Source organism: Triticum dicoccoides, chromosome 2B (genome assembly GCF_002162155.2).
Source record: "Triticum dicoccoides isolate Atlit2015 ecotype Zavitan chromosome 2B, WEW_v2.0, whole genome shotgun sequence".
NCBI lineage: Eukaryota > Viridiplantae > Streptophyta > Magnoliopsida > Poales > Poaceae > Triticum > Triticum dicoccoides.
Genome location: NC_041383.1, coordinates 445,729,727 through 445,754,517, shown reverse-complemented (window position 1 = coordinate 445,754,517; position 24,791 = coordinate 445,729,727). Strand labels below are relative to the sequence as shown.

General features: G+C 49.3%; 1 protein-coding gene across 2 annotated transcripts; it reads left to right on the top strand.

Moving 5' to 3' along the window:
- Nucleotides 1-20,642: 20,642 nt before the first annotated feature.
- LOC119364125 (glycerophosphodiester phosphodiesterase GDPD2-like) lies at nucleotides 20,643-24,329 on the top strand. Of its 2 annotated transcripts, none has more exons than XM_037629536.1 (8): nucleotides 20,643-20,861; nucleotides 20,950-21,143; nucleotides 22,726-22,785; nucleotides 22,902-22,982; nucleotides 23,077-23,277; nucleotides 23,372-23,467; nucleotides 23,626-23,822; nucleotides 23,909-24,329. In XM_037629536.1, exons 1-8 carry the CDS (start codon nucleotides 20,780-20,782, stop codon nucleotides 24,153-24,155), a joined length of 1,158 nt encoding a protein of 385 aa, XP_037485433.1. In that variant the 5' UTR covers nucleotides 20,643-20,779; the 3' UTR covers nucleotides 24,156-24,329. The 2 variants fall into 2 exon arrangements, with proteins under 2 accessions (XP_037485433.1, XP_037485434.1); XM_037629537.1 differs by lacking the exon at nucleotides 20,643-20,861 and adding an exon at nucleotides 21,251-21,583 and having other exon boundaries at nucleotides 21,012-21,143.
- The last annotated feature ends 462 nt before the right edge of the window (nucleotides 24,330-24,791 follow it).

Sequence of the window (24,791 nt, the reverse complement as noted above, 5' to 3'; positions counted from 1 at the left end):
GGAGCAGGCAAGGCAGGGGCGCGAGGCAGGTGCTCACAGGGGGGTGGCGGGGCACGGCGGCCGGCGTCGGGGCGCAGGGAGCGACGCCGGCGTCGGGGCAGATGGCGTCGAGGGCGGCGGCGACGGTGAGGAGGACTATCCTGACTACGGCGTCGGAGGCGGCGACGACAATGAGGTGGAGCAGCCTGACGGCGTCGGAGGCGGCGGCGACGACGAGGTGGAGCAGCCTGATGGCTCGACGACGACGGCGACGAGGCAGAGCAGCGGGCGTCGGGCGGAGAAGAAAGGGATGGATTTTGGAGAATCTGCTAAGTGCTAGTTATATATGAAGAGAATTGGTCCCGGTTCGTGAAACCAACTGGGACTAATGTCCCCTTTAGTCCCGGTTGGTGCCACCAACTGGGACCAATGGGCCTCTTTTCAGCAGCCCAAAGGGCGGGAAGCGGCGATCTTTGGTCCCGATTGGTGGCACCAACCGGGACTAATGCCCCCCCTTTAGTCCCGGTTGGTGCCACCAACCGGGACCAAAGGACCCTGTGCTGCCCGTGTCGGGGCCAAAGTTTAGTCCCACCTCGCTAGTTGAGAGGGGCGCACAGTGGTTTATAAGCCCCACTACCGCACCCCTCTCGAGCTCCTCTCCACCGTAGGCTTGCGGGCCTATTTGCTACTGAATTGCCTGATGGGCCTTCTGGGCCTACTGCGGGCCTGAATCCTGGCCCATGGTAGGGTTTCTAGTCGTATTCAGGCCGTGGGGCCCCAGTAGGAGGCATTTTTTTGTTTTTTTGTTTTCTTTATTTATTGTTGCTATTTTTATTTCTTTTCCAGTTTTTTTGTTTTGTTTTCTGCATTATTTATTTTCTTTTGTTTTTTGCTTTATTTTTTAATTCTTTTTGCTTTTAGTTTTAGGAAAATTATAAACTTCCTATTAGTGCCATTAGTTTTCAAATTTGAAAACACTTTTTTTGTTTTTTTGTTTTCTTTCTTGCTTTATTTATTTTATTTTGTTTCTACTTACAACAAAATACTTATTGTTACTATTTTTAATTATTTTGCAGTTTTTTTGTTTTATTTTCTGCATTATTTATTTTATTTTGTTTTTTGCTTTATTTTTTAATTCTTTTTGCTTTTAGTTTTAGAAAAATTATAAACTTTCTGTTAGTGCCATTAGTTTTCAAATTTGAAAACACTTTTTTTGTTTTTTTCTTTCTTGCTTTATTTATTTTATTTTGTTTCTACTTACAACAAAATACTTATTGTTGCTATTTTTAATTATTACGAGGGCCGAACCATAAGACATTAAAGCATTTCAAATGAACTCTGAAAAAGTTGAAAGTTGGCATGGTATCATAAATTCACCCACATAGCATGTGCATGTACAAAACGGACAATGATATCATACTCGTCTGTTATAAAGTTGGCATGGTATCATCATAATAGTTGCGGGAGAAAGTCTTCACTTTTTCTTCGCTTGTGTCATTTGCTTATTGCACCGTAACCATGGATAATCTTCATCGTTTATCAGGAAGCTGGGGTCAACCTTGACTTTGAAGGGAGAAATTTCATGAAACTTTTCATAATCTTCAGACATGTCTGTCTTGCCCTCCACTCCCACGATGTCCCTTTTTCCTGAAAAAACTATGTGGCGCTTTGGCTCATCGTATGATGTATTCGCTTCCTTATCTTTTCTTTTGCTCGGTCTGGTAGACATGTCCTTCACATAGATAACCTGTGCCACATCATTAGCTAGGACGAACGGTTCGTCAGTGTACCCAAGATTTTTCAGATCCACTGTTGTCATTCTGTACTGTGGGTCTACCTGTACCCCGCCTCCTAACAGATTGACCCATTTGCACTTAAACAAAGGGACCTTAAAATCATGTCCGTAATCAAGTTCCCATATGTCCACTATGTAACCATAATATGTGTCCTTTCCCCTCTCGGTTGTTGCATCAAAGCGGACACCGCTATTTTGGTTGGTGCTCTTTTGATCTTGGTCAATCGTGTAAAATGTATTCCCATTTATCTCGTATCCTTTCCAAATCATAACAGTCGAAGATGGTCCCCTGGACAACAAGTACAGCTCATCACAAACAGTGTTGTCACCTCTGAGACGTGCTTCCAACCAACTGTTGAAAGTCCTGATATGTTCACATGTAATCCAGTCGTCGCACTGCTCCGGGTGTTTGGAGCGCAGACTGTTCTTGTGTTCATCGACATACGGGGTCACCAAGGTAGAGTTTTGTAGAACTGTGTAGTGTGCTTGAGACCAAGAATATCCGTCTCTGCATATTATTGAGTCCCTTCCAAGCGTGCCTTTTCCAGTCAGTCTTCCCTCATACTGCGATTGAGGGAGACCTATCTTCTTAAGGCCAGGAATGAAGTCAACACAAAACCCGATGACATCCTCTGTTTGATGGCCCATGGAGATGCTTCCTTCTGGCCTAGCGCGGTTACGGACATATTTCTTTAGGACTCCCATGAACCTCTCGGGTACATATTGTGTAGAAATACGGGGCCCAGAATGACAATCTCGTCAACTAGATGAACTAGGACGTGCGTCATGATATTGAAGAAGGATGGTGAGAACACCAGCTTGAAACTTACAAGACATTGCACCACATCACTCCTTAGCCTTGGTATGATTTCTGGATCGATCACCTTCTGAGAGATTGCATTGAGGAATGCACATAGCTTCACAATGGCTAATCGGACGTTTTTCGGTAGAAGCCCCCTCAATGCAACCGGAAGCAGTTGCGTCACAATCACGTGGCAGTCATGAGACTTTAGGTTCTGAAACTTTTTCTCTGCCATATTTATTATTCCTTTTATATTCGACAAGAAGCCAGTCGGGACCTTCAAACTAAGCAGGCATTCAAAGAAGATTTCCTTCTCTTCTTTGGTAAGAGCATAGCTGGCAGGACCTTCATACTGCTTTGGAGGCATGCCGTCTTTTTCGTGCAAACGTTGCAGGTCCTACCGTGCCTCAGCTGTATCTTTTGTCTTCCCATACACGCCCAAGAAGCCTAGCAGGTTCACGCAAAGGTTCTTCGTCACGTGCATCATGTCGATCGAAGAGCGGACCTCTAGGTCTTTCTAGTAGGGTAGGTCCCAAAATATAGATTTCTTCTTCCACATGGGTGCGTGTCCCCCAGCGTCACTCGGAATAGCTAGTCCGCCGGGACCCTTTTCAAAGATTACGTGTAAATCATTGACCAGAGCAAGTACATGATCACCGGTACGCATGCCGGGCTTCTTCCGGTGATCTGCCTCGCCGTTGAAATGCTTGCCTTTCTTTCAGCATTGATAGTTGGTCGGAAGAAATCGACGATGGCCCAGGTACACATTCTTCCTGCAGCTTCCCAGGTATATACTATCGGTGTCAAGTAAACAGTGTGTGCATGTGTGGTATCCCTTGTTTGTCTGTCCTGAAAGGTTACTAAGAGCGGGCCAATCGTTGATGGTCACGAACAGCAAGGCCTTTAGATGAAATTCCTCCTGTTTGTGCTCATCCCACGTACGTACACCATTTCCATTCCACAGCTGTAAAAATTCTTCAACTAATGGCCTTAGGTACACATCAATGTCATTGCCGGGTTGCTTAGGGCCTTGGACGAGAACTGGCATCATAATGAACTTCCGCTTCATGCACATCCAAGGAGGAAGGTTATACATACATAGAGTCACGGGCCAGGTGCTGTGATTGCTGCTCTGCTCCCCGAAAGGATTAATGCCATCCGCGCTTAAAGCAAACCATACGTTCCTTGGGTCACTTGCAAACTCATCCCAGTACTTTCTCTCGATTTTTCTTCACTGCGACCCATCAGCGGGTGCTCTCAACTTCCCGTCTTTCTTACGATCCTCACTGTGCCATCACATCAACTTGGCATGCTCTCCGTTTCTGAACAGACGTTTCAACCGTGGTATTATAGGAGCATACCACATCATCTTCGCAGGAACCCTCTTCCTGGGGGGCTCGCCGTCAACATCACCAGGGTCATCTCGTCTGATCTTATACCGTAATGCACCGCATACCGGGCATGCGTTCAGATCCTTGTACGCACCGCGGTAGAGGATGCAGTCATTAGGGCATGCATGTATCTTCTGCACCTCCAATCCGAGAGGGCATACGGCCTTCTTTGTTGCGTATGTACTGTCGGGCAATTCGTTATCCTTTGAAAGCTTCTTCAATATTTTCAGTAGCTTCTCAAATCCTTTGTCAGGCACAACATTCTCTGCCTTCCAGTGCAACAATTCCAGTACGGTACCGAGCTTTGTGTTGCCATCTTTGCAATTGGGGTACAACCCTTTTTTGTGGTCCTCTAACATGTGATCGAACTTCAGCTTCTCCTTTTGACTTTCGCATTGCGTCCTTGCATCGACAATGACCCGGCGGAGATCATCATCGTCGGGCACATCGTCTGGTTTCTCTTGATCTTCAGCAGCTTCGCCCGTTGCAGCATCATCGTGCACATCGTCTGGTTCCTCTTGATGTTCAGTAGCATCACCGTATTCAGGGGGCACATAGTTGTCATCGTACTCTTCTTGTTCGTTGTCTTCCATCATAACCCCTATTTCTCCGTGCCTCGTCCAAACATTATAGTGTGGCATGAAACCCTTGTAAAGCAGGTGGGTGTGAAGGATTTTCCGGTAAGAGTAAGACTTCGTATTCCCACATATAAGGCATGGACAACACATAAAACCATTCTACTTGTTTGCCTCAGCCACTTCGAGAAAATCATGCACGCCCTTAATGTACTCGGAGGTGTGTCTTGAACCGTACATCCATTGCCGGTTCATCTGCGTGCATTATATATAATTAAGTGTGTCAAAATCATTACAGAACATCATGAATAGATAATTAAGTGACCAAATTAATAGAAGTTCATCATCACATTAAAACCAAAGTACATACATAGTTCTCATCTAACAACATAAAGGTCTGCAGGGGTGGACCATTGGTCCCGGGTCGTTCCACCAACCGGGACCAATAGGTCCAGTCGAACCGGGACCAATGGCCCACGTGGCCCGACCGGCCCCCGGGGCTCACGAACCGGGTCCAATGCCCCCATTGGTCCCGGTTCTGGATTGAACCGGGACTAATGGGCTGATCTGGCCTGGACCATTGCCCCCTTTTCTACTAGTGGCGGATTTGACAAGACTACGGCGCATTATTGATTCAAGGTGGTGTATACACGGAGCTTGAAGTCGATGAGGCGCAGGGGTGGACTGATCATCTACCATGGTGTCATGTTGAAGGTGGAGCTGGATTGAGGGGCTACAGCGTAACTCGGCGGGGTTGAAGCCTATTCAGCAGGCGGGAAAAAGCGAGTGACATGCAGTTCAGACTGGAGCCCAGTGGTCTGATGGAAGCATGAAACTCATCATCGATCGATGATGATCGATGGTACTCTGCAGTGGGGGTTGAGTGGTGTGGTTTCACGACCCTTGAGACTCGACCGGGACAGCAGAGGCTCGACGTGGTAATAGCAGCGAGGCGTGTGGTGCGTGCGGTGCGTGCGGGACATGGAGACGGGCCAGGGCTCTGGTGGTCATACATGTGGTGAGACAACTGCGAATTTGACTCAGGGTGACTATAAGCAATGGTGAAATTCCTTCAAGTCTCAGACAGGCGGTAAAGAAAGGAGCGGTGATGTTGAGTCAGGTAACTCTTGTGTGTGACACCCAATATGTGAGTTCATTTTCACGTAGGTCAGTGATCAGTGTGTGATGATGTTGGACTGATACTCTGGAAGTTGGGAGCACAAATTAGAGTAAGAAGGAACTTAATTTTGCTCGAGTGTTGACTGTGGTCAAGAAAAGAAGAGACTACAAGTTACAGGTGGAGTCATATGGAGTCTTTGGAGTAGCAGTCGTGCTCATGGGATAAGCTCAAGTCCAATGTACATGGAAGTTTGATGCATTGACGAATTCAAGGTGGTGGAGAATATTCGTCAAGGTGGAGTTTGTTGGAGTTGTGTCGAATATTATGTACAAGGTAGGTTACAGTTGGACTTGTGGTTGTATTGTGTTTAGATAGGATATGGAGTCGTGTCTTAGTAGGACACTTGTATCCTAGGCCTCTCATATATAGCGGGGCTAGACACACGATGTAAGCTATGTCAACATAATAACACAGGAACGCGGGGGAAGCCGGCGGCATGTGCCGGCGAGCAGGGCGACCTGGTGCGGTATTGTGGCGGTGTCATGGGGAGGAGCGCTCATAGTCAAGCCCCGGGGATGTAGCCATATCGGTGAACCTCGTTAGCAAATCTCGGTGTCGTGCTCGTGTGATTGCTTGGTCCTCGAATGATCGATTGAGTGCCTCGGATTTATTCTAACAAGAGTAGCGCATGCAGTAGCAGTATCTTTTTTTTGGAGCTCTGCAATTGATTGGCTAAGGCGTGCATGCACATAACGTTTTTATTTCTTAATCCCTGTTGGGAAATCAAGGTGTGCTTTTAGTTCATCGATGTCCTAGCTAGCGGACTAAGCGGAGTAGAAGAGGCACAGGTTGCTGTGGAGCTATCCTAGTATCCTACTATTAGGATCTGCCTTAGGTTAGTTGGAGATGGAGGATGCACCATTACCTTAAGGAAAACACTTCCTATCCATAGACTGATAACAGACCAACGCCAGACCAATGGACTGCCCTCGAATCAGTTGGGATCGGACGGTCATAGATTGTGGCCCTATTATATGTTCAAAAAAAGAAAAGAAAAAATCCCCACGTGACCACGTCCACAAACAAACCACCCACAAACCCCGCCATTAACATCTCCCTAATCACTCTCCCCGTATCCCTCCTAATTCCAATCGCTGCCAATCGTAGGCTCTTCCACCTTGCTCCCACCGCCTAGATCCCCTTCTCCCATGGCCTCGCACGCGCGTGCATCCTCCTCTCCACGAGTAGCAGGACCACTTCCTTCCCGTCCACCTCGTTGGAGCGCCACCCCTCCGTACGCGGGGCCGTGGCCATCTCCAACCGGGTGGCCGCTGGTGTTGTTGCCAAACCATGCAGCCAGAGGATCACTAGATGGCCGGAGGATCAAAACCATGAGAATAAGCATGCGTCCCTTTTGGCTGAGTTTTCTCACAGTATTCTGTATTCGTTGTGTCCATGCAATACAACTTTGAGATTGTACGGGTATATGCTTTCAAATTTCCATGCTTTGTACATATCATACTTGTGCTTCTTCCCGGCATACAATTCGCTTCATACATAATATAGTTGTAGTTCTTCACGGCGTATAGATTGCTTCGTATGTTTCATAGACGCGCTTCTATGTTGTGTTCAACTTGCTTCCTTCGCATGCTTCGTAATGTTTTGTAGGCGTTGTGTCTGAATTCAAGCCAAACAACTCATTTGTTTTTAACTTTTTGCAGGGTCAACAACAACAGAAGAACATGCCTACCAACACTGCGAATAACACATGATGGTTGATACAAGGCAGGTGCACAACGTGAGATCTGTTTGGAAGCTACCTGGCACACCCTCGGTGGTCACAGGCCAAGATCGTAGGCCCGTCAATGGCGTCGACGCTTGCCGACGTTGACACCCACATCTTTGTGGGAGAAATAGACTAGGTCGGACAGGGTTGGATGGAGCATAGCGGGGAACATGGGTTAGGAAGCACATTTTGTTTTTGGAAGCATTACTTTCAATCAATGGATGCAAATTGTGGACATTTTATTTTTTTTCAATACGCGTCCTAATGTGCTTGAAACATATGTACATATGATGATGGTTATTTTTTGTAGTGAAGGTCTAATTTTCGTAGAAGCAATTATCTATTTGCTGGAAACGAGATTTTGATGTTTCGAAGCAAAATTTTCTATTGTGTAAGAAACAAAATTATTTTAAACTGCAGAACATTGATTTTGTCCATCGACGCAAATCCATCGGTAGGTGGAAGCACGTTTAATTCACGATGAAATAAATCTATATTGCTCCAAAGAAAATAAAGCATCAGATTGGGAAAAAATTGTACATGTCCTCATGGCTGAGAAACCTCACTTTTGAGCAATTTTATTTTTAAGGGAAAATATTGTTTGGAAGCAATTTTAGAAAATTCAGGAAACGAAGTTGCTAAATAAGGAAGCAAACCGCCTAACGTCTAGGCCAACAGCGGATGAAATCTTGCATTGAATTAGCCATAATTTAAGGTAGTAGTTATGGAAATAAATCACAATTATTCATACTAACTAGTCGGATGCTCCTTTAACTAGGCCTCATCGTACGCTGGGGACAAACCCAATCCTATGGTATTTGACTAGTCTGATAGATGCAAAACATCTGTAGTCTGATGCCTAGTGATGTCCTTCTTTTTTTTTCGAAACGGAGGCAAAAGAATTGCCTCATCGATTAATTAAGAAGAAGAGAATTGCCCAGTTAATTTACGGAAAACCGGGCTAAAACCAATACAATCATACCATAATTGGACTACTCACCAATCATGAGACCCCATGAGTACACCTGCAACCCACCAAACCCTCCCAACATACTACAAACATAGCTCCTGACGCTTGTACACCACGATTGAACCCAACAAGAACATCCCAACAAAAGATAGTGGACCACACCAAAACCACAATGACGACCCAACCCGTGAGGACGGCCAGTCGCGAGGATGAGCCGAGGGACCGAGAATCATCCACTAAGCAGCCGCGGGCACCTTACCTATGACGCCACTCTTCTTGCTTTTGCACCTTAGTGACTTCTCCTGCACTAAACCGGTCCGAGGGCAATCGCTCGCCTTCTTGCATTTGCCCTTGTAAGTCGATCCTGTCAGGAGGCAGGCAATTGCCCTTCTAGTTCCAGGAATAATAGCCTCCACACTAGCGAGCAAGTCACAAAGCTCTTTTGCAAAGAAAGCATTCGAAGTATCCGTCGGCGGCGGTGGAACGGGTGCCAAAATTACATGTGAGCGCCCAAGCGAGCTCACCTCACTCTGCTCACATGTCACAGTTGAATCATGTCCCTCACTCGTGGTTGCTTGCGTGTCCACCATCGTTTGCTCCATTGATAGAGGCAAATCAGAGCTCGCACATACCACTTGAAGCTCGGGCATCACCTGCAGCACCGGAGGCACAACCACGACAATGGTCCCGCCCTCAGCGGTAGACAACACAGTGGGCAAGGCAGGCGAAGGTGACGAGTTGTCCACAGCTCTAGGGGAGAAACAACCATAGAGCTCTGCAACACTGCTCTCCACTGAGCCACCAACATCAACCTCACTGGGAGGACGTGGCGTAGGAGCGGATTGCAACACAGCCGGGACAAGAGAGACCTTTCCCAGAGCAGCCTCTGCTCGCTCCAGAAAGCTCCCAACGCGCACCAGGAGCTCCGCCTGCGCTGCTATAGTGGACCGGAGCAGTACATCGGATGGGGTTCCCGACTCATCGTGAGTGGAAACGACCGATGCCCAGGACCTGCGGTGAAGCACCTTGGAGGGGAGCTGGGATTTCATCGGACCCTCACAAGAAGCTAGAGTTGCGCAATGCTCATTGCCAAGGCGAGACCGTGGCGGCATGGCAATGCATGCAAGAGAGCTGAATGGACGCCAAGCATTGCGACACCCACGCGCCCAGTGGCCATTCTCCAAACAGCGGGAGCACCTCAAGGGATCTCTGCAATCAGCCGCACGATGCCCAGGAACAAGACATCTGCAACACCTACCAAAGAGCCAAGCCGGAATGGGACGAGGGGGCAATGCCAGAGTTGGTGAGGCCGGACAGCACCGACCGCGCCGAGGCTGTTGGAAATATGCCCTAGAGGCAATAATAAAAGCATTATTATTATATTTCTTTGTTCATGATAATTGTCTTTATTCATGCTATAATTGTATTATCCGGAAATCATAATACATGTGTGAATAACAGACACCAACATGTCCCTAGTAAGCCTCTAGTTGACTATCTCGTTGATCAATAGATAGTCATGGTTTCCTGGCTATGGACATTGGATGTCATTGATAACGGGATCACATCATTAGGATAATGATGTGATGGACAAGACCCAATCCTAAGCATAGCGTGAGATCGTGTAGTTCGTTTGCTAGAGCTTTTTTAATGTCAAGTATCTTTTCCTTTGACCATGAGATCGTGTAACTCCCGGATACCGTAGGAGTGCTTTGGGTGTATCAAACGTCACAACGTAACTGGGTGACTATAAAGGTGCATTACAGGTATCTCCGAAAGTGTCTGTTGGGTTGACACGGATCGAGACTGGGATTTGTCACTCCGTATGACGGAGAGATACCACTGGGCCCACTCGGTAATGCATCATCATAATGAGCTCAAAGTGACCAAGTGTCTGGTCACGGGATCATGCATTACGGTACGAGTAAAGTGACTTGCCGGTAACGAGATTGAACGAGGTATTGGGATACCGACGACCGGATCTCGGGCAAGTAACATATCGATTGACAAAGGGAATTGCATACGGGGTTGATTAAATCCTCGACATCGTGGTTCATCCGATGAGATCATCGTGGAGCATGTGGGAGCCAACATGGGTATCCAGATCCCGCTGTTGGTTATTGACCGGAGAGCGATCTCGGTCATGTCTACATGTCTCCCGAACCCGTAGGGTCTACACACTTAAGGTTCAGTGACGCTAGGGTTGTAGGGATATGTATATGCAGTAACCCGAATGTTGTTCGAAGTCCCGGATGAGATCCCGGACGTCACGAGGAGTTCCGGAATGGTCCGGAGGTAGAGATTTATATATGGGAAGTCCTGTTTCGGGCATCGGGACAAGTTTCGGGGTTATCGGTATTGTCATGAACTTAGTCTAAATATTTTACAATATGTCTTGTAGATCAAATGGCCAACGTAGTCCTCAACTTCAACACGTTCCTAGAGAAAACCAAGCTGAAAGACGATGGCAGCAACTATACGGACTGGGTCCGGAACCTAAGGATCATCCTCATAGCTGCCAAGAAAGATTATGTCCTACAAGCACCGCTGGGTGACGCACCTATCCTCCCCGCAGAACAAGATGTTATGAACGCTTGGCAGGCACGTTCCGATGACTACTCCCTCGTTCAGTGCGGCATGCTTTACAGCTTAGAGCCGGGGCTCCAAAAGCGTTTTGAGAGACATGGAGCATATGAGATGTTCGAAGAGCTGAAAATGGTTTTCCAAGCTCATGCCCGGGTCGAGAGATATGAAGTCTCCGACAAATTCTTCAGCTGTAAGATGGAGGAAAATAGTTCTGTCAGTGAGCACATACTCACTATGTCTGGGTTACATAACCGCTTGACTCAGCTGGGAGTTAATCTCCCGGATGATGCGGTCATTGACAGAATCCTCCAGTCGCTTCCACCAAGCTACAAGAGCTTTGTGATGAACTTCAATATGCAGGGGATGGAAAAGACCATTCCTGAAGTATTTGCTATGCTGAAATCAGCAGAGGTAGAAGTCAAGAAGGAACATCAAGTGTTGATGGTCAATAAAACCACTAAGTTCAAGAAGGGCAAGGGTAAAAAGAACTTCAAGAAGGACGGCAAGGTAGTTGCCGCGCCCAGCAAGCAAGCTGCCGGGAAGAAGCCAAAGAATGGACCCAAGCCCGAGACTGAGTGCTTTTATTGCAAGGAAAGTGGTCACTGGAAGCGGAACTGCCCCAAATACTTAGCGGACAAGAAGGCCGGCAAAACCAAAGGTATATTTGATATACATGTAATTGATGTGTACCTTACCAGTAATCGTAGTGACTCCTGGGTATTTGATACCGGTGCCGTTGCTCATATTTGTAACACACAGCAGGAGCTGCGGAATAAACGGAGACTGGCGAAGGACAAGGTGACGATGCGCGTCTGGAATGGTTCCAAGGTCGATGTGATCGCCGTCGGCACGCTACCTCTATATTTACCTACGGGATTAGTTTTGAACCTCAATAATTGTTATTTTGTGCCAAGTTTGAGCATGAACATTGTATCAGGATCTCGTTTAATTCGAGATGGCTACTCATTTAAATCCGAGAATAATGGTTGTTCTATTTATATGAGAGATATGTTTTATGGTCATGCTCCGATGGTGAATGGTTTATTCTTTATGAATCTCGAGCGTAATGCTACACATATTCATAGTGTAAGTACCAAAAGATGTAAGATTGATAGTGATAGTCCCACATACTTGTGGCACTGCCGCCTTGGTCACATAGGTGTCAAACGCATGAAGAAGCTCCATGCTGATGGACTTTAGAGTCTCTTGATTACGAATCATTTGACACGTGCGAACCATGCCTCATGGGTAAAATGACCAAGACTCCATTCTCAGGAACAATGGAGCAAGCAACCAACTTATTGGAAATCATACATACTGATGTGTGCGGTCCAATGAGTGTTGAGGCTCACGGTGGCTATCGTTATGTTCTCACCCTCACTGATGACTTGAGTAGATATGAGTATGTCTACTTAATGAAACACAAGTCTGAGACCTTTGAAAAGTTCAAGGAATTTCAGAATGAAGTTGAGAATCAACGTGACAGGAAAATCAAGTTTCTACGATCAGATCATGGAGGAGAATACTTGAGTCACGAGTTTGGTACACACTTAAGAAAATGTGGAATAGTTTCACAACTCACGCCGCCTGGAACACCTCAGCGTAATGGTGTGTCCGAATATCGTAATCGCACTCTATTAGATATGGTACGATCTATGATGTCTCTTGCCGATTTACCACTATCTTTTTGGGGCTATGCTTTAGAGACTGCCGCATTCACTTTAAATAGGGCACCGTCGAAATCCGTTGAGACGACACCGTATGAATTGTGGTTTGGAAAGAAACCTAAGCTGTCGTTTCTAAAAGTTTGGGGATGCGATGCTTATGTCAGGAAACTTCAACCTGAAAAGCTCGAACCCAAATCGGAAAAATGCGTCTTCATAGGATACCCTAAAGAAACTGTTGGGTATATCTTCTACCTCAGATCCGAAGGCAAGATCTTTGTTGCCAAGAATGGGTCCTTTCTGGAGAAAGAGTTTCTCTCGAAAAAAGTAAGTGGGAGGAAAGTAGAGCTTGATGAAGTATTACCTCCTGAACCGGAAAATGGCACAACTCAAGAAAATGTTCCTGAGGTGCCTGCACCGGCTAGAGAGGAAGTTAATGATAATGATCAAGATACTTCTGATCAAGCTCCTACTGAAATTCGAAGGTCCACAAGGACACGTTCCACACCAGAGTGGTACGGCAACCCTGTCTTGGAAATCATGTTGTTAGACAACAGTGAACCTTCGAACTATGAAGAAGCGATGGCGGGCTCGGATTCCGACAAATGGCTAGAAGCCATGAAATCCGAGATAGGATCCATGTATGAAAATGAAGTATGGACTTTGACTGACTTGCCCGTAGAACGGCGAGCCATAGAAAATAAATGGATCTTTAAGAAGAAGACAAACGCGGATGGTAATGTGACCATCTATAAAGCTCGGCTTGTCGCTAAGGGTTATCGACAAGTTCAAGGGGTTGACTACGATGAGACTTTCTCACCGGTAGCGAAGCTGAAGTCCGTCCGAATCATGTTAGCAATTGCCGCATTTTATGATTATGAAATTTGGCAAATGGACGTCAAAACGGCATTCCTTAATGGTTTCCTTAAGGAAGAATTGTATATGATGCAGCCAGAAGGTTTTGTCGATCCTAAAAATGCTGACAAGGTGTGCAGGCTCCAACGCTCGATTTATGGGCAGGTGCAAGTATCTCGGAGTTGGAACATTCGTTTTGATGAGATGATCAAAGCGTTTGGGTTTACACAGACTTATGGAGAAGCCTGTGTTTACAAGAAAGTGAGTGGGAGCTCTATAGCATTTCTCATACTATATGTAGATGACATATTTTTGATGGGAAATGATATAGAACTTTTGGACAGCATTAAGGCCTACTTGAATAAGAGTTTTTCAATGAAGGACCTTGGAGAAGCTGCTTATATATTAGGCATCAAGATCTATAGGGATAGATCGAGACGCCTCATAGGTCTTTCACAAAGCACATATCTTGATAAGATTTTGAAGAAGTTCAAAATGGATCAGTCCAAGAAAGGGTTATTGCCTGTTTTGCAAGGTGTGAAATTGAGCTCAGCTCAATGTCCGACCACGGCAGAAGATATAGAAGAGATGAGTGTCATCCCCTATGCCTCAGCCATAGGTTCTATTATGTATGCCATGCTGTGTACTAGACCTGATGTAAACCTTGCCGTAAGTTTGGTAGGAAGGTACCAAAGTAATCCCGGCAAGGAACACTAGACAGCGGTCAAGAATATCCTGAAGTACCTGAAAAGGACTAAGGAAATGTTTCTCGTTTATGAAGGTGACGAAGAGCTCGTCGTAAAGGGTTACGTCGACGCTAGCTTCGATATAAATCTGGATGACTCTAAGTCACAAACCGGATACGTGTATATTTTGAATGGTGGGGCAGTAAGCTGGTGCAGTTGCAAGCAGAGCGTCGTGGCGGGATCTACATGTGAAGCGGAGTACATGGCAGCCTCGGAGGCAGCACATGAAGCAATTTGGATGAAGGAGTTCATCACCGACCTAGGAGTCATACCCAATGCGTCGGGGCCGATCAAGCTCTTCTGTGACAACACTGGAGCTATTGCACTTGCCAAGGAGCCCAGGTTTCACAAGAAGACAAGGCACATCAAGCGTCGCTTCAACTCCATTCGTGAAAATGTTCAAGATGGAGACATAGAGATTTGTAAAGTACATATGGACCTGAATGTAGCGGATCCGTTGACTAAACCTCTCCCTAGAGCAAAACATGATCAACACCAGAATTCCATGGGTGTTCGATTCATCACAATGTAACTAGATTATTGACTCTAGTGCAAGTGGGAGACTGTTGGAAATATGCCCTAGAGGCAATAATAAAAGCATTATTATTATATTTCTTTGTTCATGATAATTGTCTTTATTCATGCTATAATTGTATTATCCGAAAATCGTAATACATGTGTGAATAACAGACACCAACATGTCCCTAGTAAGCCTCTAGTTGATTAGCTCGTTGATCAATAGATAGTCATGGTTTCCTGGCTATGGACATTGGATGTCATTGATAACGGGATCACATCATTAGGATAATGATGTGATGGACAAGACCCAATCCTAAGCATAGCGTGAGATCGTGTAGTTCGTTTGCTAGAGCTTTTCTAATGTCAAGTATCTTTTCCTTTGACCATGAGATCGTGTAACTCCCGGATACCGTAGGAGTGCTTTGGGTGTATCAAACGTCACAACGTAACTGGGTGACTATGAAGGTGCATTACAGGTATCTCCGAAAGTGTCTGTTGGGTTGACACGGATCGAGACTGGGATTTGTCACTCCGTATGACGGAGAGATACCACTGGGCCCACTCGGTAATGCATCATCATAATGAGCTCAAAGTGACCAAGTGTCTGGTCACGGGATCATGCATTACGGTACGAGTAAAGTGACTTGCCGGTAACGAGATTGAACGAGGTATTGGGATACCGACGATCGGATCTCGGGCAAGTAACATATCGATTGACAAAGGGAATTGCATACGGGGTTGATTAAATCCTCGACATCGTGGTTCATCCGATGAGATCATCGTGGAGCATGTGGGAGCCAACATGGGTATCCAGATCCCGCTGTTGGTTATTGACCGGAGAGCGATCTCGGTCATGTCTACATGTCTCCCGAACCCGTAGGGTCTACACACTTAAGGTTCAGTGGCGCTAGGGTTGTAGGGATATGTATATGCAGTAACCCGAATGTTGTTCGAAGTCCCGGATGAGATCCCGGACGTCACGAGGAGTTCCGGAATGGTCCGGAGGTAAAGATTTATATATGGGAAGTCCTGTTTCGGGCATCGGGACAAGTTTCGGGGTTATCGGTATTGTACCGGGACCACCGGAAGGGTCCCGGGGGTCCACCAAGTGGGTCCACCTGTCCCGGGGGGGCACATGGGCTGTAGGGGGTGCGCCTTGGCCTACATGGGCCAAGGGCACCAGCCCCACATAGGCCCATGCGCCTAGGGTTTGAGGGGGGAAGAGTCCTAGGAGGGGAAGGCACCTCCTAGGTGCCTTGGGGGGGGAGGGAAACCCCCCTTGGCCGCCGCCCCCCTAGGAGATTGGATCTCCTAGGGCCGGCCCACCCCCCTTGGCCCTCCTATATATAGTGGGGGAAAGGAGGGACTTCATACCTTGGCCTTTGGTTGCCTCCTTCTCCCTCTCCAACACCTCCTCCTCCTCCATAGTGCTTGGCGTAGCCCTGCCGGAGTACTGCAGCTCCATCAACACCACGCCGTCGTGCTGCTGCTGGTGCCATCTCCCTCAACCTCTCCTTCCCCCTTGCTGGATCAAGAAGGAGGAGACGTGGCTGTTCCGTACGTGTGTTGAACGCGGAGGTGCCGTCCGTTCGGTGCTAGGATCTCCGGTGATTTGGATCACGTCGTGTTCGACTACATCATCCCCGTTCTTTGAACGCTTCCGCTCGCGATCTACAAGGTATGTAGATGCATCTAATCACTCATTGCTAGATGAACTCATAGATGGATCTTGGTGAAACCGTAGGAAAATTTTTGTTTTCTGCAACGTTCCCCAACAGAGGCATCACCTCTTGCCATCCTTCACTCGCCTCCGTCTCCTGCATCACACAGGGTTCAGTCGGCGGAGCTGCTGAGGCAGAGCTTGTGGCCGCCGGTGGTGTCAACGGGGCCAACTCCTCTTCCTCATCCTCAACATCCTCGTCAGCGAGGGTAGCCCAAGACACAGGCCGCCCCATGTCTAAGGCCACGGTTGCCATATCTGAAGGACATGGTGCGCACTGGAGCAGAGGTGAGTCGAGCTCCAGATGGAGATGGGCCACTGTCGGGGACGCGTCGGAGACGGGCGCTGTCGGGGACGAGTCGGAGACGAGTGCTCCCGGAGACGACGGTGGAAGGACGGAGGCTGTAGCAGGAGCGGAGGTCTTTGTCGAAACCGATGTCATCGCCTCCTTCTCGAGGAGCGAATGTGCCACCCTTCGCCCTTGGACGGCTGGGCCGGAGCGGCGGGAGGCGAGGGCGGCCGCGGCGAGAGCAGACGTGGGAGCTGGAGCGGTGGGCGGCGGGGAGCCGGCGCTCGGCCCGGCAGGAGTGGTCGCCGCTGTCGCGACTGACGCAGATGCGGGCCGAGGTCGAGGGTCGGTGCGGCGGGAGGCGAGGGCAGCCGCGGGGGCTGGAGCAGTGGGCGGCGGCGAGCCGGCGCTCGGCACGACAGGAGTGGCCGCCGCCGTCGCGGCCGATGCAGATGCGGGCCGAGGTCGAGGATGAGCAGCCATGGTGCCACCCGCGAGGAGAAACACCTGAGCTGCGAGAGGGCGTGGAGAGGATGCCAGATCTGGGTCCGGCAGGTGCAGAGGAGGCCGGAGACGGGAGATCAAGGCGGCGCCCCCGCTGGCGCAGGCGGGCTCGCGAGAGCCATGAGCGCGTGATAGCAGCTATGCACTTTCTTGAGTTTTGATAGCAACGTGATGTCCTTTTTTAATGTACGGCTCATCATCTACTTTCAACCGGTTGTGGATTCAGTCTTGGCGGCAAAGGTGTCTTTGATATTTGCTTGTGCACACCCGCTTCATAAACAACACACCGACTTTCCGATTCGTCGCCGTAGCCGTAGTGTTATTGCCCTCTGCACAAAGATACTACTACTAATTCTTTTGGATTGAAGAAAGCGTCAGGTGAGACCCTGTAAACACACTAGACGCTGCGTCAGCATCAACCCCTCGCGCAAAACACCCTATCACGTGAGATCCTCTTAACACACTAGATGCTGCGTCAGCATCATTTCACTTTCCAAACAATTTAGACTAGCCATAATGGAGAGTAACTTAGACTAGTAACATGTCTATGTTACTAGTCTATATTACCAACTTTATAGTGGAAGGTAACATATGAGTGGTAACATGCAACAGTTCATTTATTAGGCTATAGACTATCTTGCCTTGATATGTATGATGTTACTCATACTAGTAGTAACTAGTTAGGCTAGTCATAGTGGGAGTAATTTAGCTAGTAACATAGCGCACTACAACAATTTTTTTGCTTATGTGGCAAATATTTAATGTGAGGTGGTAACATAATATGTTACTACTTCCGTCCTGGTTTATAGGTCCCTTTTGTAGTTTGTGCAAAATTTCGACTAAAGATTTAACTAACAAAATGTTAATGCATGTCAAGAAAAATTATCTTATTGGATTCGTATTTGAACATAATTTTCAAAAATGTAATGTTTGGCGACATCCGTGAACATTTTGTTAGTTTAATCTATGGTCAAATTTTGGCACGAAATACAATGAGGACCAATAAACCCGGACGGAGGTAGTACTGTAACATAGCGCTTCCCAAGACAAGATGAGTCTACAAGCTAATAAATGAACTCATCTATGACACTACTATCATGTTACTTTGCATTATGAAGGTAGTAACTTAAACTAGTGTCATGTATATGACACTAGTCTAAGTTACTCCCCACTATGACCAGCCTTAATGTTACCACATGCCTCTCTGTCTTCATTTATTGTTTGCCACATCATCTATTTTATGCAGATATATGTGATGTTACTAGTTATGTTACTTCCATTGTCAACCGATTGATTTCTGTGCCAGTTGTCCGATCCCGTGATGCATAGCCATTGGATGGGTCAACACAATGTCCTCCACGTCGTGCTCACCAACACAACCACAACTTCATCATCTTCTAGCTGTAGCACCACAACATCACGCTCCGTTGCCCTTGCCTCCCCGGCAGTCACTCGTAGACGCCACATCCTCGTCGGTCCATGGCATCAAAAGCATACCTCCCTTGTAGCAATCGCATTGGCCATGCAGCAGCGTCGGGCCTCTGCAACATCACCTTCTGTGACTTCGACAACATGTCGTCCTCGCAACATTAGCGACTAGGAGACATGCTGTGCAATATCAGCACTAGCCGCAACCTTTTAACCAACTTGTGGCATCGGCTCCGCCCACGGTTGCGCTAGTCAGCGTCATCCCTCCCCATTTACAACAACAATGATGTTGCGTGGCGAGGGATGTCATGGTGGTTGTTGTGTCACCCTCCAACATGTAGGGTAGTGAATGTTGCGGCGAACGTGTGCAGAGACGGTGGCTGACACCACCCTCTCTCCTTTGCAGCAATGGTGCTAATGCTGACACATGTTTTTGCAACATTAGTGGTGTTGGGCCATAGAACTCCGTTAGCGGGGTGATTGACGGCGAAGGGAGGCTGGAGGAGCATGATGGTGAGAACAATGGGAAGCACGTGAAGAAGGAGGCATGAGGGGGAAAGATGTGGATGAGATTCGTCGGGGAAGAAGACAAGGCTGACTGGCTAAGGATGCGTTTGGTTGAAGGTGTCGTATGAATGGGTTGGGACCGTTCAATTTTTTTGGGATTGAACCATTCAATTCATGTGTTTGGCTGAATATAAGTGGTGAGCTAATTATTTAGGACGGGACCACCAGTCATGCTCACATAGTCATGCATGCAAAGGGTGGCCATTTGATTCGACCGATTTGGTTGGGTGGAACGGTTCAGCATCTTCATGGCATATTCTCTTTTTTTGGCTCGAACCATTCATGTGCTTTATAACCAAACATGTCTATTTTCTGAACGATCCCAACCCATTCATGACCGCCCTTGCAACCAAACGCACCCTAAGCGTTCGGCTGGCTCACAAGGGACACATGTCATGCGTGAGAGGGGACCGAAGCAGCCAAAAAATAAAATCGGATAAAGGAAAATGTTTCCTCTCCTACCTTATGTACATTTTCTCTCCTCTCGCCATGTTGTTGGTAAAAAAAAAAAGAGAATCTCCAATATATTTTGTGGTAAGCCAATAAAGTGGTTACCAGACAAGTTTTTACCAAATTTACATTTATATTTCCTTTACATAATCAAATTAATATATGCTGGTAAATCACGGACTAGCCAAATAGCAGAATATTTATGTTCTGGTTGCAACACATGGGCACATCCTATGAAATGCACGCACGCAGACCCTAGCCTTATGAGAATCTTCGAGAGACGGATCCGATATATCATCTTAAGATCAGCGAAGTTGTCACAAACGTTTTCGTAGTCAACGGAGATGTCTCCTTAAAAATGCAAGCACCGGCGTCAAGTTTAGGACTTGAACACTGATGGTTAAGGATACCACTGTCCTTACAACTATCCAATTACAAGTTGATTCAGTACCGACCTTACTTAAAAAGGATAATGGTACAAAGCGCGTTCGTGAAAGTAACACTTTGCTCCGAGTGTACGTACGAATGACATATCTTGCACTCACCGATGGGTGCGCCCGGTACCCTCGGCCGTCCGTTCGGCCGCCATCTAGAAAACTTGAAGGAAAGCCGCCGTCAGCGGGAGAAGCTTCGCCCGCCCTGCATGCCTCCTGTCGCCTGGGACTGGGAGAGGATATCCCGCGGCATAAACCTCCGACGCTCGTCCCCGTCAGATCCGATTCGCCTCCAACATCCAAACCTAACGCGACCTGTCCCGTAGATGTGTAAATCTTATCGCTTAACCTCCGCCCCTTTCTATTCTCACGTTTATTGCACGTTCGAAGACACGGACGAACAGCCAAAGCGTGTGTATATATAGCGTCCTCCCCGACGCCTCTCCCACATCCACAGCCAGGCAAGGGTCCATAAGTATATTTGCCGTTAACCGCCTCGGTCATCCCCGGTTGGCGCGAGTCAGCGGTCGCACGTCGCCGCGGCCAGCCGACGACACGCTCTTTCTTCGGCTTTGTCGGCGTACTATAGCCGTACGCACATGGCCCAGCCCAAGGCCGTGCGCGCCGCCGTCGTGCCGGACATCGCCGCGCAGCTCGATCTCGCCTCCGCGTGCATCGACGGTACGTGCGTGCGCGTGACTGAAATGCATGCGTGCGTCGTCGGTGGATGTATAGCCTCATTGTATATCTTGTCCGTGCTGCCGTGCAGGCGCCGAGTCGATGATGGCGGCGCCGGCTGCCGCGGGGAGGCCGCCGCTGGTGGTGGTCGGCCACCGTGGGAAGGGGATGAACGCGCTGGCGTCCCCGGACGAGCGGCTGCGCGAGGTGAAGGAGAACTCGGTCCGCTCCTTCAACGACGCCGCGCGCGTCGCCGGCGTCGGCTACGTCGAGTTCGACGTCCAGGTGAACTATTATTATAGCCGCAACTACGTACTCCATTAGGCATTAGCCGATTTTTTGTCGAAAAAGACCCCCTGCCCTACGGAATTGCTAAAAAAGATCTCCTCCAGATGAAATTGACAAAAAGGACCCCCTCGATCGTGGCGGCAGGCGCGCCAGGCGACACGTGGCACCTGCCGCCACCGTGCCAGGCGGCAGCACCTGCCGCCAGCCAGTGAGGCGGCAGCCTTCGAGTAACAGCAAGCAGCGGGGCGGAACGGAACGGAGGCCGGTAGTGGGACCTGCCGCCAGTGAGGGAGGCGGCGGTACTGTGCCCTGCCGCCTGGGGGCGTGGTGGCAGGCCCGTGCGTGCCTGCTGCTGCCGATCGCTGCGTCGTGACTACTGCCCCGCTGCTTTTATGTATGGGTTTTTCGAGCAGACACGCTGCTGGATCCTTCCCCAGGTGTGTGACACACGGAAAATGTTGTTGACAGTCCAAGTTCCAGAGTAATTAGATCGAAGCAATTAGCCAGTGGAGTGGTAAGCACGAATTTGGTTAATTGAGTGGCCATGTACCTATCCATCTAACTCGTGGATTCACATCCTACTCCCTGCCATGCATGCATGCATCTTCCATGGCTTGTTGCGCGTACTACCCCTACCTAGCCATAACGAAAATGGACAGCAGCAGGCATGCCGCCACGCCCCTAGGCGGCAGGACACGGTGTTGCCGCCTCCCCCACTGGCGGCCGGTCCCACCATCGGCCTCCGTTCCGTTCTGCCTCGCTGCTCGCTGTAACTTGAAGGCTGCCGCCTCCCCCACTGGCGGCAGGTCCCACCATCGGCCTCCATTCCGTTCTGCCTCGCTGCTCGTTGTAGCTTGAAGGCTGCCGCCTCCCCCACTGGCGGCAGGTCCCACCATCGGCCTCCATTCCGTTCTGCCTCACTGTAACTTGAAGGCTGCTGCCTCGCCGGCTCGCGGCAGGCACTGCCGCCTGGCACCGTGGCGGCAGGTGCCACGTGTCGCCTGGCGCGCCTGCCGCCACGATCGAGGGTTTTTTTTGTCAATTTCATCTGGAGGAGGTCTTTTTTGGCAATTCCGTTGGGCTAGGGGTCTTTTTCGACAAAAAGTCGGCATTAGCCGACCCCGACGGAAGTCTCGATCGAGCTGGCGTTGGTGAGCGGTGCCATGTGCAGCTCGGTCCTCTCCTTGGGCGGTGGGCGGTGGGTGGCACGGGTCGGGGCAGCCTGTCTCCAGGTGCTGGCGAAGAGCGTGTACAGCACTACAAATTAGGCGACATAGTTGGATAACATTTGTTGGGCTCCTAATTTGACCGTGCATTCCCTTTGTTAGTTCGGTCCAGCACAAAAGAGACTCCATTCAATCCGGATTATTTTTAGCTAGTGTGGAGCTTTGAGAGCTTTTTTTTTTCCTCTCCAGTGTTTTTTTATTACTACTTATTTTATGATATTCCTGCGCTCAAACAGACCTGGCAAGCTATAGATGCGTCACATACATATATGGGTTGTTTTATTTTCTCCTGCAACTGCAAAAGCGTGAAGTGCGACGGTCTTTAAAACGTCACATTCCATTTTGTTATTCAGGTGACCAAAGATGGCTGCCCGGTCGTCTTCCACGACAATTTCATCTTCACCGAACAAGATGTAAGTTTTCAACTTCCGATCAACTTTTCACTGCACAAGAAGAAAAGAAGCATGCACCATCCCGATGGCCGATGCTGCGACTGCGAGGTCTCACGAAACAATGACCGAAATTCCAGGGCAAAATCTGCGGGAAGCGCGTCACTGATCTTCCACTGGTCGAGTTCCTCTCCTACGGCCCTCAGAAGGACCAGGACAAGGTACACAGAACAGAACAACCGAGAACTGCAAACATATGACCAACGACACGCACCCTCTGGACAACCATGACATCTGACTAGCATCTTGATTCAGGTCGGGAGGCCATTGCTGCGGAAGCTGAAGGACGGCAGGATACTGAGGTGGGACATGCGTTCCGACGAACCCCTCTGCACGCTGCGGGAGGCGTTTGAGGGCGTCGACACGCGTGTCGGCTTCAATGTCGAGCTCAAGTTTGACGACGATCTCGTGTACCAGGAGGAGGAGCTCGTCGGCGTCCTGCAAGCCATCCTCAAGGCAAGAAGCTAGCAGCATAATGACCATTTTTTCTTTCTGTAATGGTCTGATGATACGTGTCGATTAACAGCCGTGGTCTGTTTGTTTCGTTCAGGTTGTTTTTGAGCATGCCAAGGACAGGCCCGTCATTTTCTCCAGCTTCCAGCCCGACGCCGCGCAGCTTATGCGAAGATTGCAAGACCAGTACCCTGTAAGTGAAATTAGTGTACAAGATAATCAAATTCCCTGCAGGTGTAACAACGGCCTACTGCTGTTTTTGCATTGTTCTTGTTCAGATAGCATGGCATTTTCGGGCCGCAAACAGTGACTGACCCTCCAAAGTTACCGTGCAAATAATCTGATTACCAGGTTTACTTCCTGACGGTTGGAGGGACGCAGCTCCACGCCGACGCAAGGCGGAACTCGTTGGAGGAGGCTGTCAGGCTGTGCCGCGCCGGCGGCCTGCAGGGCATCGTGTCGGAGGCCAGGGCTGTGTTCCGGCACCCGTCGGCGGTAGCCAGGGTCAAGGAGTCCGACCTCTCCCTGCTCACCTACGGGCAGCTCAAGTAAGCCAGCGACCCGAAGTTTGCAGCAGACTGTTGTGTCTTGTAGACTGTAGTAGTATAAGATACTGAATCCGATGTTGGTGCAGCAACGTGCCGGAGGCGGTGTACATGCAGCACCTGATGGGGGTGGACGGCGTGATCGTCGACCTGGTGCAGGAGATCGCCGAGGCCGTTTCGGAGTTCGCGGCCGTGGTCGCACCGGAGCCCAGCCCCGAAGAAGGCCAGGCCGGAAGGTTGGGACTGGATAGGGCTGCGCCGGCGAAGAAGACGCCCAACTTCTCGCAGCGGGAGATTTCCTTCCTGCTGAGGCTCATACCCGAGCTCGTACAGTAGCGTGTCCTCTTCTCGGATAGTAGTATCCACGGTGCGCCCGTGTAGGTTGACCAATCTTTGACACCTCGGAACTGAAACCCCAAGGCCCGGATGCGGCATGTAAATCAGGGCCACCACGACCCGTCCGATTGTTTGCATCAGGGTGAAATCCACTAGTGTTTGTGCCTGTGTAAATCTTGGGCGTATAGCCATTCTGTGTTGGGCGATGCTAGGCGCCGGCGCACCGGCCGGACGGTTCGGCCGGTCCAACCCTAGCAGTCAGATCGGCCTGTTCCGATCCGTTGGATCCTTATCCAACCAGGGCGTCGTTTTCCTCTCGCGAGCGCGGACGGGGAAAGGAATCCCGTCTCGCCGTCCGTCTTCGTCGGCCGCCCCACGCTCCGGCACTCAGCTCGCCCCGCCCGCTCGCCGCCCCGGCCGCCGGTTGGAGCTGACCGCTCGCCGCCTCGGCCGCCCGTCAGAGCTCCATGGATGCAGCTCCGCGACTCAACTCGTCCAAGTCCGCTCGCCGCCCCGGCCGCCCGTCGGGGCCGCCCCGCGCTCCGGGACTCAGCTCGCCCCGACCGCTCGCTGCCCCCGCTGCTCGTCGGAGTGCCATGGATGCAGCTCCGCCTCACCGATGATTGGTTCCAGCAA